This window comes from Watersipora subatra, chromosome 1 (genome assembly GCF_963576615.1).
Source record: "Watersipora subatra chromosome 1, tzWatSuba1.1, whole genome shotgun sequence".
Classification (NCBI taxonomy): Eukaryota; Metazoa; Bryozoa; class Gymnolaemata; order Cheilostomatida; family Watersiporidae; genus Watersipora; species Watersipora subatra.
In genome coordinates, this window is record NC_088708.1 from 70,148,626 (window position 1) to 70,169,956 (window position 21,331).

Genomic DNA, 21,331 nt, shown 5'->3' on the forward strand with positions numbered 1-21,331 from the left:
CAATTTTTGATTGACAGGTCAGTCAGTGAGTATTTAAAGTCTTACTGTGTTGTTGTTAACTATCATCATTTTATAAACCGTTGGACTCATTATTTTTTGTGGAGTTATCTACCCAAGGAAAGCAACTTCATGTGAATCGGCATGCATCTCAGCGCGCCAAGATATCTTAGGTCAGCTAAAGAAATTATGAGCAACAATATTTTTCAAAATTGTAATTTTAAATTTTGTTAAATAAAAAATTTTATATTATTAACTTCAAGTGCATAAAATTTGTAAATGTTGTTTACATATTAGAATGTAATATGCAGCTGTTTTTGTCGCGGAAGCGTGTCCAGTTGAGCAAAGTAGTTTTAGCCTCCGAAAAGTTGATGGTTAGTCAGTGCAACGCAATCTCTAATCCATTAAAAAGCTAGTTCAGCTGTTTGCTATGCATATTGAATGATTTTGAACATTTGTGCTACAAATATGGAATGTAGGAGGTTTCATTACTAATGTTAATTTTTGTTGCGATTCTTGCTATTTAGAACAGCATTTCCAGTTTGCTTTGTATTAGATCTTCTATGTTACAAATTGGTAAAGCAGACGATAGATTTGTTTGAATGATTGGCATTTTTCGATCAACATTTTTCAAGGTTAGTATTTGTGTAGTATGAAAACTGCATTCAAGTGACATAGCTATAAAAATAAAGAATTAAACTATGAAAATATTTAATATTTTTGCTTTAGATTGAATGAGTGGTGGGGTTGGGTTACTCCTGTGGCGAATAGTACGAGTTTTTTGTTCAGGGCTTTTGCTCTGCTTTTCTTGTTTTCTATGATCAACCATTTTTCTATAGCAAAAAGCTTTTTTAAATGTTTTTGAAGGATAGAAAATCTTCTAAGGAATCATTTGATGTGTATATTGTCTGGGTAGGAATGAAGGGCAGTAAAAGAGCAAAAACCTAATTGATCACACAATGCTGGAGGGTGGCCATAAATGTACATATGGCAAAAAAAATTTGGTCTTAGTGGTTGATACGATAGTACCAAATTTTCTACATGTTTACCATCAATGTGTAATGTCTATCATAATGTCAATTGTCCTACTGGTATCTTACCTGTGGACGTTCGATAACCACTTTATTAGGTATTAGACTTGATCACGGATATGCCTGACGCTACATGATAGTGACATTTATTTCTAGGTAAACTGACTATCTCTTAATCGTATTAAGATTTCCTGTAAAACAGTGGGAAGTGGATGTTCGGAGGAATAATCCAGTCTCAAGAAAAAATGTGGCTTTTGCTGCTTCCGGTAATATTGCTTCATTCTCAATTGTCAGGTACTGCAGGTGAGTGTGTTTATACATGTTATGTATAGTGCTATATGTCTAATAGTGTGCTATAAGAGAATACTAAAGTTGATGTTTGCTAGGTATCAGTACAAACTACATAATGATAATGCCTTGCATTGGTTTCACCTCTCAAAGATGTAACACCTGTTTTACAAGCAGCCTAGTCATTGGCTGATTTTGTCATAGAATGATAAGTTTTATCATAAAATGATCATACGATCATGAACATTGTATAACCTTATACTGGAAATACTCAAAATTGTAAGTTCTTGTTTGTGGGTCTCATTTATTATGAAAAAATGGTTGGAGGGAGTAACCATAGCATATAGTACCTCCTCATATGATCTTTTGTTTGCATAATTTTCATTGCTTTGTAGCCGCGCAAATAGATGTTGTTCAATCTCAGATATATACCCAATTTGTTAGGATTAGTTTGGAGTTGGTATTAAAATGCAAACATTTTTTTAAAACTATGTATGAATAATTTTTGCAATGACATCTTCAGATGTGTAGAATTGGTATATGAGGGCAAATCGAGCCAAAAATTTGCTAGGTATTTCTTACAGACTTGCAAATTGCATTGTTATACAGCGAGTATAAACTAGGAGATGATAATGCTTACCATACTATTGCGATATTTCTGGGGATTCATAAGTCATTGTGTACAGTTGCAATGTAGATTTTGCAATAAAATGGCCACTCATCATCATCTAAAATTTTTCACCTGCTTCTATGAAGGTCAAGTTTAGAAGGTTTTGACCTAGTGTTATACAAATTTTTGGTAGTCCGAATCAAAATACGACAATGCATTTTAGAATGAGTTCTGTACTATAGATGATATCACTCCGACTAAAGCTGTTGTTTTTACTCATTTGGAAGAAAATGCTAATCATAAATAGAGTAAAAATCTCAACAATTTCCTTAAGAAGTCCGAGGTTTGAGGAGCATTTGGCCAAGCCGGCAACAGTATTTGTTACTAACTGACATGGAGGACACATTACTGATTGTCAGAAAAAAATACTCAAATATTCCAAAAAATCTTCATATGAAATATTTGTTGGACCATAAGTTTTGATATTTTTTGCTCTACTCTTTGGCTGATGCTCCACATAATAGTCTGGTGTGCTCACGATGTGCAGCTATTTTGATTTTTGCCCAACTAAAAACAGTTGTGGCTGTGATTTGATTGTTGCGCATTAACATACAACCTTCCTTGTTTTGTCTTTTTATTTAGTTGTTTGTCACAGCAAGGTAGTTCAACAGTCATAATTTTCGCGTGGTTGTATTTTATAAAGTGAGGAAGAAAGATGTCTTATGGTTATAGAATGCAGTTACCATGAAGCAGTTGCTATGGAGTCTTGAGTTATAAAACTTAAGCTTTATCGCTAAACAAGTGTTATAACAAAAATTAACATTGCGTAGATTAGCGTAGTCATAACAGCATCACCTCGTGTTTTGTATTGGTAAAACTGGGAGAAGTTTCTGTAAGAGATGGAATGATTGGCTCAAAACATTTCATTCCAAACTTGAGGCGCCTAAGATTAAAGCAGAAACTAGTAATAAATGTTTACTTTTGTCATTGTTTACATACAACGCATGCTGCTCTCATACCATCAGCATATCGATATCCAAAGAATGATATAAACTTGCATACGTGCTTGCCTTTCATTATGTACCATTCATCAAAATAATTAGCTAAATCATTATAGTTCTCACGAATATAGCACAAGGCGGAGATAGCTACACATTTATCAAAAAGAATCTGCAGGTTTATCATAGGTTCCACTTTAGTTTTTGAGGGTGACTAAAATCACACCAGTCCGCTCGTAGATGTGTGTGATGTTTGTAAGACATTTGTAGATGTCTGTTTACATTGAAAATTTTAAAAAGTTTCCTATATAGATTTCCTATTCCGAAGGTCATTATAAAAATATTATTGTGCGTTCAACTTCCATAGATAAAAGTTTTTTTCAGACAGTTTTTAGGTACATACATTAGCTCAAAAATTGAGCAGTTTAGATAGCTATATAGTTGATATTTCCCATATGTCATGCTACTTCCTGTCTGATTTTGCGACTTAAAAATCTAGTTAATAAATAATATTTATCAAAACTGCATAGAAATAAATTAAAAACGCTTGTCTGTAATGTTATCTACTATTAATAGTGTTCAAAAATATTGCCTTTATTAACCGTGCCTGTGCACATAATTTATAGCATTGGAGTGCTACTGTCATGGAGACCAAGAAAGAAACACTCCGTGTTATGCCAATAACACTTGCCACACCAAAGAAGGTGAAGCAGTGGTATGCTATAAAGCCGTGGTCGGACTGAATGACAATGGGAGGATTGTAGATAACTCGGAGAAGACACTTTATGGGTATGGAACTTTTGGCTCGTAGCGAATGGTTGGTCATGTCATCGTTGTGTGTCTGGCTAGGATACGATACTTCATCAGATCTAGTCAACCATTATAAAGGAAAGCTTATTGTGGTGCTGCATGCATCTGTTTAGATAGATAAAAATAACTTTTGAAAGATGTCTAGGAAAAATTTAACAGATTTTTATCATTTCACTGTCAACTTCTTGAATGATCACGCATTAACAAATAATGCTTTACGACATCATTTTATTTTGATAAGGCCTCGTCTGCTATTTTTTTTTGAAGAATTAGTTGCATCTTCTACTAAAAGGATCTCACAATCTTAGTACATTACACCATAATTTTTTGTCAATGATATGGTGGCACTTATACATAGACCTTGACTCCTACACCACATACTTATACATAGACCTTGACTCCTACACCACATAGGTGGATAGTAGTCAATGATATGGTGGCACTTATACATAGACCTTGACTCCTACACCACATAGGTGGATAGTACATGTAGATATGATGGCACTTATACATAGACCTTGACTCCTACACCACATAGGTGGATAGTACATGTAGATGTGGTGGCACTTATACATAGACCTTCGACTCCTACACCACATAGGTGGATAGTACATGTAGATGTGGTGGCACTTATACATAGACCTTCGACTCCTACACCACATAGGTGGATAGTACATGTAGATATGTTGACAGTTTAACCAGTAACCTATATTACTGGTTAACAGTAACTTACCCACTACTAGCTGTTTGATAGAAATTTTACTCTTTAAATTTAAATAGATAGTCTAACCTGGCATTCCTTTATCCTAATTTTTTGCATGACAAGATCTGGAGCCTGTCAAAAGGAAATTAGAAATTGTTGTACAGTCATACTTCGACTCATGAGCTTAATGCGTTCTGAGACAGCTCGTTGGTGCAATTTATTTATATATCGAACAATTAAATATATATATTGATTGGTTTCCATACTCTAAAAAAATGCAAATAAAACCCTCAAAACAAGATATTATTGTAACTGAAAAAACATATTGGTTATTTTCTTAACTTACCACATGCTTTCAAAAAGCAACAAATAAAAAATAACGCAAGGAAATGTGATTAATTAAAATGTAAAATTACATGCAATAGCAGCTAACGCAACGCTAGCATTTGCCAGGGAGGGAGAGGTAAGTTATTCTTCATTACAACAGTTGACTTTGATAAATTTGGATTTTATCAGTCTTAAAAGACAAACTTAGAAGCAAACCTAAAAGCAAACTTTCATTTTTATTTTTAATCTTCATTCAAAATTTCTTTTCTTCGGCGTTCATAGTTTTAAGTTTCTCGCTAGTTAGCGGATTTTTCTTTTGTTTGGCTCTCACGACCATCCGGCCGTTTTAAGAGAAACCTATCTAAAGACATTTGCCTTTGTCGCCCTTTCAACATGTTGCGATTAGAACGAACACAGGTGTCGTCACAAAGGGTTAATGCACGACCACTAGCCAACTTGTCCGAATGTTTATAGTTTTGATAGATAGCACCAGCCTTTTCACATAGCATCGTTTCAGTTACGCTGTCAACGACCAATTGTTTATCTTTTATCCAATGCCTGAGCAGTTCTCTCAATCAGCAGTCGTGAAGATCCCTGCGCGGTTTAGGAACTATGGTTAGTCCTTTTGCAAACTAAATCCCCTGAATATAATCCTTCTGTTTGATAATTGTGTATGTATTTCTGTCATATTTCTGAGCTAGCTCAATTACGCATACACATTTTGGATATTTTTCAATAATTTTCCGTTTAATATCAATTGTTATCATTCGCTTTTTCTTTGCATTATCTTTCATTTTACTAGCAAACTTTCGGTCTACGCACAGTACTTTTAATTCACATAGTTCTGCACTGAAAATCGCGCACAAAAAACACGGTACAAAAGTATAGCCTGAGCAGTTGAAAAATACAGTGATACTGTTCTCATAAAACACCTCCGGCATACTTGGCAACTGACTCACGTGCTCGTATCTCAAACATGGCTCGTATGTTAGTGCTAAAACTTGCTTAAAAGCTGGCTCGTATCTCAAGTTTCTCGTACGTTGGGGCACTCGTAAGTTGAAGTATTACTGTACACATTTATCATCTGTACTTTTATTGTGTCATGAAAGCCTATTATTTCTATATTGTTTTGTTTTTAATGAAAACTCTATAGGTCAACTGCTTTAATTAAAGCTTATGTTATAAAGTCTGACCCAAACTTGGGGCTGAAATACTCGGAGGGTAAAGCGCGATTGGAATCAGAGTTTAAATATATTGTTGCAATTTTTGTTAACACTATTTTTAATTTATACTATGACAGAGCTTCATTAATTCAATTAGCAGATATTGAGCTTCTAACAGTAAACACACAACATTTTATATATCATCAGAAAGTGTCCGTATTTCTCTATCATTTGCAATTGTTTTTTATGTTCAAGGTGGTTTGGCTGCCAGGATGTTTCACCACGAATATCAACTAAGCTTGATGGCAGTTAAAATGCTCAGACCAAGTGCAAATACAACTATGTGGTCTGTAGTTGCAAAGAGACCAACATAATAAAGACCCGTAATCCTGCAACTTAAATACAATAGCCGATATATACTATCGCAACGATTCCATTTGGTATTTTTCTTTTGAGCGTTTTGTTTTGATCGAGTTTTGTGGATCAAGTTTTGTCGATTTTAATCTTGAAACATCCTGGCTGTCAAATCACCTCAAACATTAAAAACAATCGCAAATGATAAAAAAAATACCGATACATTCTGATAAAATCTACTAAAACTTTGGATAAGTTAGCTAAGAATTTACTGGCCTGTAGCATAATTAGAGCAAATATGGCCACCTATAAAAGGATAACAAGTGGCGAAATCATTGTTCGCAGTTGTCTATAAAAGAGGAAATAACAATCATGGTTTGCAACAATACAGCTTCAAATGGAAGAATAAAGGCTCTGCAAAACCTTGAAGCCAGATAAAGTTGGCCATTATTAAAGGTTAAATGGATGTTATGAAGAGGTCTTGTTTGTTTAACGTTTTTGCTGCTTGAATCTGTTTGTTCTCCCATCATTCCAAGCTGGGGACAGTGTGAAAAGGTATCATATAAACCTTTCAACATATGAGTTTAACTCTGATATAAACCTTCAACAAGTATTCATAAACAACATCTCAAAAGTTTCGGTCAGAATATGTGTGCCATTAAAAGACCCTTCTAACAGCATTCAATCAAATAAAATCGAACCCCCAGTCTTCATGAACAATGGTTCCCATCAGCATTTTTCATGAAACAATCCTAGATTCTTAGGCTAGATAATCTTTTCACCGGTATTGATAAGTAGGAGGAATGAAGCTTTCATTTCTATGTCTATCGTTCATTCCGTTTCAGCTATAATCACTATATAGAGACAATAATCCGTTTGAGTGTCGCGTACATTTAGTGAAGGCTAAGTATTTTATTTATTCAATCTCCTTAAACTTTAATCAACTATTAATGGGATCAGTGAAGGCTTAAGATTTACTAAATGTCATTTAAATAGTGTTATTTTCTCTGAACTTCAAATAGGTTATAGCAGCTGCAATCATCATACAGTTGTGTTTCGTCAATTTATAATTGCACGGGAGTATATATCAAAGTTTAAACCACTTTGGTGCTAAAGATGTTATAAATTACAGAAATTTGGTAGCAAAACTTGATTGCATGAACACATGGATTTGGGTCTTTACTGGTTTTTTGCTAAATTAACACTTGTTGAGATAACACTGCGTTTTTCTGTCAGATCCATTAAAAACTGTTTCAATGTTTTTTCATAGCAGAGTTCCTACGAGAGGATATATTGCCATTATTGATATAAATCTTTTAGTTGTTTCGCGTCATCAATCAACGACAGCAGGAATAGTGATTGGCTGCCAGGGACACCATACCCATTTAAATGCTTTAACCCAGTTCAAGTCAAAAGTCGTATAGTCATAAGGTGCTGCAAGGAGACCAACTTCTGCAATCAAGATTTGAATGTTACTTTGGCGCCTTCAACTTCCACAGAAGGTGTGCACCGGTTGCTGAGGAGTCTGATGTACATGTATGCACCCTTTGTCCGGCCTCGTTTACTTTCAGTCGCTGAACATGTAGCTGAGCTACTCACAATCAGTGCGACAGTAGTCGAGGCCGGATGTGCTGCACTGTAATAGTCTCTGTTGCACCACCCAAATCGCGGTTGCTCTCAATGAAATCTGCTGAAAACCATAGCAATTCTCAGAGACATCTGAAGGCTTAAAAATGTTCCTAGTAAAAAATGGGCAGAATGGTTGAGTGCAGCCGTTTAGCTTTTGTAGTGTAGATTTTCCTTACCATTGATTCTTTCTTTACTATTCTTGTACTTTCTCTCTCTCACAGAGCTTCCAATGTGCACTACGGTTGTTACACTGCACCCTCCCCAGACCCACAGTTGCGATTGCAGACATACTGTTCGGAGCAAGGTTATGATTGCTGCCAGACAGACTTCTGCAATCGCAACGGCCTGGTAGGTCCTGGGGCACCACCTACCGAGCAGAACTCAGGTATTAGTGTGCTGCCGCAATATGTCACAGCTTGGCAGCGGTTTGCTCGGTCAGCTCAAGGTCAAGTGGTTGGTTATCTGTGGTTCCCAGAGTTAATGGATGCAAACCACGCGGGTGGTTGGAACTGCTCGTATGTTGACCAGGGTGTTGGTACATCTATGAATGCCTTTATGATTGTAACATAACCTCTTTGGTATTTCCATCTGACGCCAGCTGAATGCCTGTCCACATTGCCAATTCTCCACCCTCTAACCTAGCTCTAACCTTCACATTGAACGATAAGCCCTAACTCTTAGCCCATGGAACTCTTAGGATATGACATTCAGCTGGTGGCAGATGAGTGATCTTCTTTATATCCAGAGCTATAACCCCGGCAATGAGGGCGGGTATCTGTCTTCTAATAGCTCTAACCATAACCTTCCATTATTTGCTGGCTTCCTTCGCTTCTTACGTTGTTTCTGTGTATTCACAATGGTGATTGTTAACCATTTTCATTACACACCCTTCATAGGGTATTGCTTACGCGAGAAATCATGCTCCATATTTTAGCCACTGTTACCAGCCAATCAGCTACAAAACAGGGTTTGCCTACGGTCATCTATGTCTTAGCGGTCATCATACCTATCTGTGTGATCACCCTAATCAGCACCATTTTCTTCTTGCGACGTCACCGCAAGCACTCGCCCTTCACCGACAATAGTTTTGACACAGAGGCTGACCCGATGTTGCCCGGCACTACCACTCCCGGCAGCTCCATACAGGAATTTATTGACTTCTCCAACTCGGGCAGCGGAGGAGGTGAGCAAGTTTTTGCGATATATTGTCTTACACGCTGCACATTAGTTGAGATAAGTTGTAATGGTTGCGCTGCAGAGGTTTGTATTCACTCGTTGCACTCTATTTTTTATGCTGCATTGTAAGGTTTTATTTTGCTCCGTTGCAAGTAATGCCAACAGCCTAAATCGATGTCAAAGTGTCGGCAACAATGCATGTTAAAAATTTGTTAAGATTGTGTACCTACTTTTAGTCTTATCCTAATCTGTGAAAAGGATGAAAGTGCTCTGATGTATGCAGTTGGCTGCCTGCCCTCTTGCTCCATTCAACCTCCTACCTATTGCAATCACATACTAAGCTATTGAGAGTTAATTCAGTGTCTGTTGTTCATTATCTTCAGATCATACTGCTGTATTGTCACACATTTTTATATATTGTTGCTGACTATTATAGGTGTTGGCAAGACTCCAGCCCTGCATAAAATAAAAACTGTCTACATACAGCGGTCCTTTTTTGTCACAATTAATGACTTAGCAACATATGACATTTGAACAATATGTCACATGACATATGAACAAAATATACAAGGGACCCTCGCTTATCACTGTTAATGAAGACCAGCCCTGACTGTGAAAAGTGAAAAACTACAAAGTAGTATCAACTCTATATTTAGTATATGAAATAGATCCACCATAGTTTTTATGTTGTGAACCAGTTTTAAAAAAACAAATGCAGACTATAGTGTAAATATTAGGTTCACTGTATTACTTAACCTGAAATCTGGTGTATAGACTGGCTTACTTGGTCATCTTTTCAATGGTAAGGAATATGTTGCATGCAGATTTTGTGTTCATCATGCTCCTTGCAAGTAGGCTTTGGTGAGCATCATATTAGTCCATCGATGCATGCATGTTTCACGAATCTACAACTTCAGCGACCGAAATATCCATAATGCATTCTGCTGGTAATATCCGTGATACATTATGCTGCGAACGATGAGACGTTAAGTACAGTAGATGCTCCTATAACATATACCTCCTATAACGTGAATTCCAGGTTGCGTAAAGAATTTATGTAAAGTTTGTGCTTCGCACTACGAAAATAAATTCCATGTAATGTGTCAAGTTGGGCGAGCTTTCAAATTCAATTTGAATGTTAGTTTTTTCTTTGCCGCACTTGCGAAAGAAAAAACGCCTTGCGAATAGCATTATATATAATGGATATATGTACTTTCTCGGATTCTAGTTTCGCGACATTTTAGTTTGTCGCAACATTCTATCTTTCGCGACATTCTAGTTTGTCGTAATAAATTGTCAGATGTGTCAATAAGACACAGAATAGGTAGCTACGTAGTTGCTCATAAATACTTTAAGGCGATCAATTTGTGCAGGTGTTACAACGTCAGTCTACCAATCTAAATGTCACGAGTTCGTCGAAAGTTATCTGTTATCCTAACCTTAACCCTTGAATACAGATAGACGACTTAACACGTAGAACTGCTTTTTGTAGTAAAATATTTTGTTTTGCTTTACTGTAGACATACAAAAACTTTGTTATTAGTTATACTTTGCAGAATAATCTTTGCTGTTTAGAAAAAATAAGCAAATCGTTGCAAATAAACGTCGGAAATATGTAGCCATCATCAACTGGTTGTAAAACTATGGCAATCATGGTCTATAAAACCAGTGAGATTGATCATAAAAAGGAGATATGTTATCGATGCAAACCAATATTACTGCAGTTACAGTACAGCTCACAAATTAAAATAATTGAGTTATGTTTTTCCTTTTTGCATTGCCAAAGGGGTGAGTTGGGAAAGATCCTGGAATAGATTAGGCAATTTACATGTATTTCATTGTTCTTATAACGTAAATTCCCTATAACCTAAACGTTCCTGACACGGATAATATACGTTGTAGGAGCACCTACTGTAGTAAGAGACTGCTGCGTAAAGCAATAGTATTAAAATATTCCTTCACAGTTGATTCCTTTTCAGAAGATGGTAGGAGCCAGTAGCATAGGCATTGCATTTATCACCATTGAAATGGTCTTTGTTACTTTTGCATGAAAAGATGTTTATTGCAAAAAATTGCAGCAGTAACAATAACATTCTGCAGGTATTTTTGGTTACTGCAATAGAAATTGCACTGCCTTAGCATTTTGATTCTTCATTATGATCATTGTGGAGCATTTTATACCAGAGACCCCGCTGCCTGCACCACTGTTGACAAACAACAATTATTTTATTGTCAGAGCTGATGATGTGTGTATCCCAGGGGTCAAGGTGTGGACATCCCACATGAGGACATCCCATCGTATACTCTTATGGCCGCAGGTCTCTCATAGTGTACTCATGTCTGCTACAGGTCTCTCATAATGTATGTCTCTCATAATGTACTCATGTCTGCTACAGGTCTACCACTCATGATGCAGATCACTATTGCTCGACAGATTCAGCTTGAGGAGGTAGTCGGCATGGGAAGATTTGGCGATGTAAAGCGCGGTCGATGGCGGGGTGACAATGTAGCGGTCAAAATATTTCACTCGAGAGAGGAGGCCTCTTGGTTCAGAGAAGCTGAAATATACCAGACCTGCCTTCTGCGCCATGACAACATTCTTGGTTTCATTGCCGCTGACAATATTGGTGAGTAAAGAAGTGGTGTAGACTGCACGCAGGACCATCAAATTCATTTCTTGCCTCAAACAGCCTCCTAAAACTTTTTAGTCTGTTTGCTTGGTTGTCGTCCTCTCTGTGGCTGGCCGTGTTTAGTACTTTTCAAGTGCAGTAGAGACTCCTATAAAGACTAGAAAGGTATATTTGCAACAAATTTCGCATTACAGTTTGGTATCAAAAGATTCACCATGTGTTACTCCGCTGTGTTGTAGGTGCAGACAACTCGCGATGCTAATCATGTATGAAGAGTATATATTTCTTCTGTAGTTGCCAGAAATGTTGCATAACAACTAGCTTGCTATTGCTCAGAAGTGGCCTTATTACATGCTGAGCATAACAGTTGTTGTTCAATATATGCTTTAGACAATGGAACACTCACACAGTTACTGCTAGTGACAGAGTACCACGAGAGAGGCTCCCTCTATAATCATCTGAATGATGTCCCTGACCTTGATATACCATCAATGATAACTATTTGTCATACCATCGCATGCGGGCTTGCACACCTGCATATGGAGATATTTGGCAAACAAGGTACATTGTACTCTAGTCATTAATCTAGTTCGTTGCTTAACCATGTTGCTACCAGATGTGCTGCGGGGTGTCAAAGGTATCTGTGATCAACATAAATCAACTATTAACATCTCATCTTGTAAAGGACGAGATTCAATGTCGTCGGCCAATGAATTCATTCTACAATAAATATAACCTGTTAAGGCACTATTCAGACTGTCAGGCAATGGTAACCAAACAGCAGTTCATTTTAGTGGATTTTAGTTGAAAGATGAAGGAATTTTGTGTTAAAGTTGTGTTTTTGTTTGGCATTACTTTCTTTTTAATAACTAAGACTTGAGGTTTTTAAAGAATTAACCCGAAGATGCTTGCTATTATATGTTGTTTTAATTATAATAAACACATGGCCTCCTTTTTATGCCAGTGCTACCAACTGCACTATCCTTTTTTGTAAATGATGCTTCAAAACTAAAAACGTGAGGGTGTGAAACAGTATTTGAATATTTTTCGGACCCAAACTATCTGAAGAAAGACTCATTTACATATTGTCAATGTTTGAATGAAGTTGGGTCTTTGTATGTTGGAAATTACTTTGTATGTGGTGACAAATATTTCTCAAATGCTACATAGTATGTTGAAAAATATATTTATTAATTGAAATGTTCAAAAGTCAAGCTTTAGCTGTCTCTTAAACAACTTGGGATCGGCAGGATAGCAATTGTTCTTTTTTATGTTCTGCATGATTTCAGAAATCCTTTCATCGTCAAGACTCCACTAGCAAATGATGTTTTCGTGTCGTTGATAAATTAATTTATGATCCTTTTAGAATGCTGAAAAAGGTTTTAAAAGTTTGTAGCATTAGTGGTTGTAATGTTAAGTTTGTAGCATTAGTGGTTGTAATGTTAAGTTTGTAGCATTAGTGGTTGTAATGTTAAGTTGGCAGATGTCTAACTTTCCCAAAGTTTTGCATCCTTAAACTCAGTAGTGTTGTGGACAGTCTATTATCATCAACCACTCACTGTTCATGTCTAAGCATAACAGAGCACAAAGGATCAAGGGAAAATCAAATTGGCGTGTTTCGTTAGTCAATAGTGCGATGCTGCTGGACCGTTAATAGAATTAGCTACCAGACAATGAGATGCAGTGTCTACTATCTGTGTTATAGATTTTTCAAACCTGGCTGTAGCTGCTATATGAGCTTTTCTTCAGGCTTGACTATCAGGTGTATTGCTAGTGTATGTAAGTGTTTTTAATTTGTTTATACCGATAGTCACAGTCGGTGGTAGTTTTGGATAACTGGAGGCTTTTTAACTGTCTGTAAAACTAACTTCTGTCCTTCCACTCATTTCATATGTTCTGAAAATTCTCTATTGTTTGTTCATAATTGTTAATTACCATGGTAACAGCTGCTGGTAATGACCACCAAAACGCGTGGAATTTCATTACGAGTGTATAGCTAACTGTTGATGAGTGAATGCGCTGAACAATTAGCTGCCAGTCGATCGCTGATATTGTCCAATACTGCAGCTTACTGTTAGACAAGGAACTTAATTCCTCAGTTTAGCTGGCTGTTGTTATTTTTGCAGGCAAGCCATCTATAGCACACAGGGACCTCAAGAGTAAAAACATCCTTGTAAAGAGAGATGGACTGACATGTTGTATCGCAGATATGGGTGGGTATTGTCTGGTCTAGTCAGTGTGCTTATGAAGATGTGTCTGCCAGAGTTTGGCAGCTTTCCTAGGGTTGTGCTATTCTATACGCTGACCTATTGCAACAGGTATTGCTCTCTCTGTCTGTCCCTTTAGACTATCCTCAACACTCCAATTCCAAAGCTCAGAGGTTGCCTTTTCATGAAGCTAATGGAGATCAGTCTAGTTGACAATCTCCAACTTATCATTGCATTGTTTTGCTTTTGACTAGCAACATTAAGTGTTCATCAGCACCTTGACATGCCCAGTTGATTATGATAGCATATGAATGTTACTGTTGAAGCATCTGCAGCCATATTTAGTGCCTCTTATGTGTGGCTATTCAGCTGGGTAGGTAGTACTTCATATTAGCATCGACATTCCTCTGTTCCTCCATTCCTTCCAGTGCCATTAGCTGTCTGCACTCCTCAGTTTTGAACTTACTGTCTGATAGCTTGTCAGTCTGTCATTAAGCAACCAGGCAATTATATAGAAAGGTATTCGTAACTGGAAGACTCTTTCCTGTAGGTTTGGCCGTGAAGCATGACTCTTTGACAGACACTGTCAACCTGCCGACCATGAATGATAGAGTTGGCACAAACCGATACATGGCACCTGAAGTTCTCTCAGATGCCATTAACATGCACCACTTTGACTCCTTCAAGCAAGGGGATATCTATTCACTTGGCCTTGTTTTCTGGGAGGTCGTTCGCAGAACCAAAGATGGGGAAAAAGGTGGGTGATGCATATTGCAGAGCGTCTTGTTATGCCCTAAATTATTTTGCATATGGTATCTTGTGGCAGTCTAGGGCTTTTTGGTGAACTGTTCACGACATATTATGGCATGACCTATAGTCTCGCTGCTCAAAGCTATAAGCTTTTCTTGAATGCTTCACCTACATATCAAGAGTTGTTCTTTCTCTGATTTTGTTTTACTCTGATAATCTGTCAACTACATTCGCCTGATATTTTATGTGTTGTTATGGTTTGGTTGCTTGGTTGTCAGTTGTTCAGTGTGGATGTCACTCTGTAATTTCTCTGTGGGAAACCATATCAATTTTTTTTTGTTTAGTTTAGCCATTTTAATGTTAGTTTCACATTTGTCACCTTTATAAATACCACTGGAGACTTCCAAGCACTAAAAATGGTCGTTATACAAATATCCATTTTCACTTCTCCGCAAGTGAAATAAAACTCCTCCTTGGCAGTGCAGCAGCCTTTTCCAAGTAACTCTGAAAATGAGGTTTGGCAGCTGTGAACAAAAATGTTTTTCTTTTGTTGTTTCCTTTATGAACGAATTCATTAATGGTATAGTATATAGAGCTTTTGGAAAGAAGTTTTTGTTCTGTCTAAAGATCATATTTTTATTTCCACATTATAAAATCTGGTTGGTCTACTGGCTGGCAAACTTTGTAAAATGTAGAAGCGTTGTAAATGGTTTTATCGGTATAGAAACTATGCTTATCTCATCCATTTTTGTCAATAACATTGTTCTCATAAAGTTAAGTATAAAATTACATCTGCTTGAATCGCTTAATCTAAACAAGCAGTTCTTGTATGCCTAAAATGCTAGTTCATGGCAAAGGCTTGTCTATTATAATTAGTTACGTGTATTTCAAATTTTAAAATGACCCGAGGCGTATAGGTATGACGAAAAAACAAAGTTAAATAAGAGATATTGTATTGTGAAGCTGAAAATATACCTGCCAAATTCAGCCCAGTTTTCTTTTAAATTCTGAAATAACAAGCATGGCTTTGCATACACCATTGAAATGCTTGCTAATACCTGTGCATATTACTGTTCCCAGTAATAGTTATAGAATAGTTATAGTATAGTTAGTAATAGTAATAGAGCTCAGTAAAAGTGGTTTATGGGTGCTCTCCCAACAGACAGTTAGTCATATAATTGTGAGCATTTTTGAATTATCTATTTGATTTAGTGATTGTCTTGTAACAGTTCGTAAATTAATGAAATGAGTTCACTGCTCGGTGACCTCTTCAGTGACCTCTTCATACATTGTTGACAGGCAAATGCGAAGAGTACCAAATACCATACTTTGACCTCGTACCCTCAGATCCTACGATAGAAAATATGAGGCATGTTGTATGTGAGCAGAATCTCAGACCAACGATCACAAACAGATGGCACGACACACCTGTGAGTTTATTTAGTTGGTTTAGTTTGTTTTATTCTTTGTACTGATCTGTAAGGTGGCCTTGTTTTGGTCCATAGCATTGCCGTGATTGGTCTCTATTGTACAAATGAGCCTCTACTAATTAACATAAAAAAAATTTTAATATACTATTACTTGATTTCCATGCTTCGAATGGGTTCCGAGTTTCTTCCACTCCGAGTTATAAAAACAGTAAATTCCGAACAATTTCGGTACCATTTCGCTTTGCAAAATTTGTGCGAAGGCATTCGCATGGAGACTATTATCTGATGTCACAAAAATGCTCGCTGCGGATGGATACGATTTAATAATACTCAATAAAGCTCTCCCTACTGGGTATGTTTCATTTACTATCGCCAACAATATGTTGCTCGTACGATAATGATGACCTTTTTATTTATTTTACTACCTTACTCATTAAATAACAGAACTTGCCGATTGTACAGATTCCAACTGAACTGGTACCAACTTCTTCCTAGGCTTAATTCTTCTAGCATAAAAAAGTGTATTTTTTTACTAAAAGCGATTGTCGTTCATTCCACTTTTGAAGTAATAACTGTATGCATGTAGCAAGTAGTAAATTCTGTTGCTGTTTTGTAATATAGAGGTATATTAATATTATTAACTCTTTCACAGGTGAATTTTTTGGGTTATTTCAAGTCCCCTGGGTGAATTAATTTACCAAAAATTGATTCAAAAATTGTTTGAGACGATTGCTTTTAGTCACAAAGCGGTTTGTTTTTTATTACTAACAGAGACCAATTTATTGTAGTTGACTATTGGTAAAAATTTGAACAAAAAAACGACAATCAGCAAACCAGAAATCACTTTCTAAAAAACTGTTTTTGTGGTGACATAACAGTCACTGCACATTATTGCCATTATCACTCAATGACAATATTGACGCAATGCCTGCAAAAGGGTTAGGTGTTTGGTGCGTGTGAGGATAGGTAGTGTGATTTGCGAAAAGAATAAAGCTGAAACATGTCTGCGATATCCACAATTATTAAGCTAAAAGAAACTATCAAGCCAGTTTAAAAGATCATCATCTCCTACATTCTACTTTGGGAGAAATAGAATGTCTTGCTTTTCGTCGATGGAGTTGAGTAATGTTATCTCTATCGACGAAAAGCAAGACATTCTATTTCTCCCAAAGTAGAATGTAGGAGATGAACTTGTTGAAGAGCATCATGGGAGCTCACAACTGTTGAAATGCTGTTCACAAGTGCTGAAATCCACGAGTAGTGAATTGATGCCGAAGATGTCAACGGTTTGCATGAGATGAAACCCATCATAGGTCACCCTCAAGAACTTCCAAGTTTATCATACTGCTTCATAGTTGACTGTCTTCTTACCAGACAGTTGGCACCTCTCACAACACCGAAATTCGGTTGTTATGGCTTTAGAAAGCATAATTTGTTTTATTAAATGACAAAAACTTTACCACCTCAATCCATGGGAGATTTACACTATAATTCAACATACAATAGACTCCTACAATGTAAATAATCCGTTCTAGGAACGTTTACGTTATAGGGAATTTACGTTATAAGAATGGTAAAATATAAGTAAATTGCCTAATCCGTTTCGAGATCTTTCCAAACTCACCCCTTTGATTACGCAAAAAGGAAAGGCTTGACTTAACTCTTTTAATTTGTGGAGTGCACATCTTTGACATTCATTTGCAACGATTTGCTTTTGTTAAACAAAGTCAATTCTGCAAAGTAAATCTAATAACAAATATTTTATTCGTCTACAAATATGCAAAACGAAATATATTTTACTATAAACAAGCGGTATAACTTGTTCGTCAGCTATCGTACCCAGGGGTCAAGGTTATGATAAAAGAGAACATTTGATGGTAGTCCAACTCATAACATTCAAAGATTTGTAGACAGACGTTGTAACACCTGCACCAACTGAGCGCCTTTAAGTATTTATGAACAATTGCGCAACAACTGGTCTTTATTTTGTCAACACATCTGACCATCTGTCACTACGAACTTGAATTTCCCGAAAGTTGTATGTATAATAGATACATGCATAACTTTATATACGCGTCGGTTTTCTCTCGCAAGTGTGGCGGTATAGATTAACATTTAAATCGAATTCGAGAACTCACCTGACTTGATGCTTTACGTTATATGGAATTTTTTACGTAGTAGGAAGCAAAAACTTCACATAAATTTTTTGTTATCTGCAATTTACGCTATAGGAGGTATACGTTATAGGAGGTATACGTTATAGGAGGTATACGTTATAGGAGGTATACGTCATAGGAGGTATACGTCATAGGAGGTATACGCTATAGGAGGTATACGCTATAGGAGGTATACGTCATAGGAGGTATACGCTATAGGAGGTATACGTCATAGGAGGTATACGCTATAGGAGGTATACGTCATAGGAGGTATACGCTATAGGAGGTATACGCTATAGGAGGTATACGCTATAGGAGGTATACGCTATAGGAGGTATACGCTATAGGAGGTATACGTCATAGGAGGTATACGTCATAGGAGGTATACGTCATAGGAGGTATACGTCATAGGAGGTATACGTTATAGGAGGTATACGTTATAGGAGGTATACGTTATAAGAAATATGCGTTATAGGAGGTATACCCTATAGGAAGTATACCCTATAGGAAGTATACCCTATAGGAAGTATACCCTATAGGAAGTATACCCTATAGGAAGTATACCCTATAGAAGGTAGGCATTATAGGAGAGTCTACTGTACTTCTAAAGTCTAAACGCTAAACAACTACTCCATATTGCGGAAGTAAAACAGCATGTCAATTGAGTTGGTTGAAATTCTTTGATCCTCATGAGTATTTTTTCACAAAAAGCTCTTTATTTATCATCAATTTATTGTTTATGTGTAGTTTAGTATTTCATGCGTTGCTTTTTTTTACAATCTAATGAAGGTGTGTTAATGTCATGTTTAGTATTTAGTAAGGAGCTATAGGATTTTGGGTCGTAGAGCGACTAAAACAATATTTGCTTCAAGATGCTACAGTAAAAACATACCGAGTAGATTGTGGAACGAATTAAGTTAATTTGGGAAGGTTTGTCTGTACTGATCCATACATTATCTATGGTGTTGTATAACATTGCTTGTACGGGTCTATAGTATTTTGTCTGCTGGATCGTGTTGCTTAACCCAGCTTCTTGTATTTCTTCTGCAGAGTTTCTGCACAATGGCTAAACTGATCAAAGAATGCTGGCAGGAGAACCCGGCAGCTAGGCTGACATCTCTCAGAATAAAGAAAACATTAACTAGGCTGGCCGAATCCGAGAAAGTGCGTTCTGTAAAGATATAGCTTTGTCTTTTTTTGTACTATTCTCGCAATCTCATTGGACTGCTTCTGTGTTGCTCTGAATTATCATGAGAAGGGTCGTAACTAACCAACCCCCGCGTATCACGAGAAGGGTCATAACTAACCAAAGCCCACGTATCACTAGAAGGGTCGTAACTAACCAAAGCCCACGTATCACGAGAAGGGTCGTAACTAACCAACCCCCACGTATTATGAAAAGGGTTGTAACCAACCTATCTCCACATGTCAACATTATAATGCCACTGCCACAGATTACGTATATATATATGTTCATAATGTTTCTTATCCAATTTTGACTGCGGTGAATATGCTCATATAACATTGGAGAAATAATATTTTTATCTACTATTTTTCTACTCCCCTACATGTTGGTTTTGTGTTGCAAAAGCTGGGTTTTGTACATATTCTACCATACGGCTGGCTGGTGTACATACTATGCTATATTATTATTCATAATAATTTTACCCTATACATCTCAGTGTCTATTAAAGTTATGTAATAAGTTGATCAAAGTTGTGTGATATATTTTTACTTCAAATATTTTGCAGTATTAATTTCATATTTGTTGCAAAAATATACTAATTCGCTTCATTTCCTGTTCTGTATAATGGTATTTTACACCTCAAAGTTGATATATACGGTCTAAAGTGTGGTAGGTTCCCTTGTTTGTTCTTCGTACCTATTCCTTACAACTGAATGTCAAAATATAATAGCTATTAGCTTGTTACCATGGAATGCTCTGTTGCTACACATTTCTACTACTGATATAAATTGCTGATTGTCATACTATGTATGACCATATTCACGCATGAGCTTGGAGATTTGGTTTAATATTGTAACTATTACGCCTGCTAGTAACAAGTACCGCCTGCTAGGAAAGTTGTATATTACATTCTTCCAATATATAACAAATACTGCGCAAGGTGCTGGAGAGGTTATGGGAATTAGGTTATGGCTTTAATTGATCACCTTCATCTGCTTACGATATGTTTAGTCATTCAGCACTTATGCAAAGGCCACCAATGGAAGACATATGTACTGCTTATAAATACCTCGTGTTCTCTGAATCTAAAATGTGGGCTGCTTTGACGTCCACATTTTTGTATATATATGGTAACCACTTAGTAAACATCTGACCCCCCATAGTTGTTATTAAATGTATTTCATGGGAATTTTTTCTCGAATAAACAAATGATACAATTTAGTTTTTAATTCCTTTTGTTTAATAAATTTAGAACTTCTTAGATGAAAACCTGACTGTTGCAAAATTATAAAGAGTTCCTGTAACTGTTACATTTAGAAAAATTGAAAAATTAGAAGCACTAGATACTTAAAACACTTGACCTAAAACTTAATTAGTTCACAATCCTAAAATAAAGTGTGGATAACTTCTAACAGGAAAAATGCACATGTCTTTAACCGCTAATAATTGTATTAGAGTGTTTGTTTCTCATATATATGAAGATATTTCTATAAAATGAAGCAGAAGCAAAATATCACTTGTTTAGAAGAGATATATGTAGTCAGTTCAGCACTTTATGACGCTGCATTTGATACTCTCGGTTTTATAATTCGATGTCCTGTACATATTGAGTCATTTAATTGCATGTTTGTAGCAACTGCTAGAAGTTATTTCAATTCGAGCACAATTAATCTTATCAATTATGTCTTTATGAACATCGTTTGACCATCTGACATTATGCCCTGTTTTTAAACAACTAGAACACGATGAGCAGAGATCAGCTGTCAACAATGAGCTATTGATACGAACCGGTCAAGATCATTTGTAACAACTGCCTGTTGGAAACCTTTTAGCTCCAATCACACGCAGAAGAAATAGATAAGTTTATTGTTTTGGCAAGCAATGTG

General features: G+C 36.5%; 1 protein-coding gene across 1 annotated transcript; it reads left to right on the forward strand.

Moving 5' to 3' along the window:
- Positions 1-343: 343 nt before the first annotated feature.
- LOC137385728 (TGF-beta receptor type-1-like) lies at positions 344-20,056 on the forward strand. The gene is made up of 11 exons (XM_068072265.1): positions 344-371; positions 1,185-1,331; positions 3,551-3,713; positions 7,602-7,783; positions 8,845-9,093; positions 11,483-11,713; positions 12,107-12,277; positions 13,843-13,929; positions 14,474-14,680; positions 15,973-16,103; positions 19,310-20,056. The coding sequence occupies exons 2-11, from the start codon at positions 1,241-1,243 to the stop codon at positions 19,442-19,444; spliced, it is 1,647 nt and encodes a 548-aa protein (XP_067928366.1). The 5' UTR covers positions 344-371; positions 1,185-1,240; the 3' UTR covers positions 19,445-20,056.
- The last annotated feature ends 1,275 nt before the right edge of the window (positions 20,057-21,331 follow it).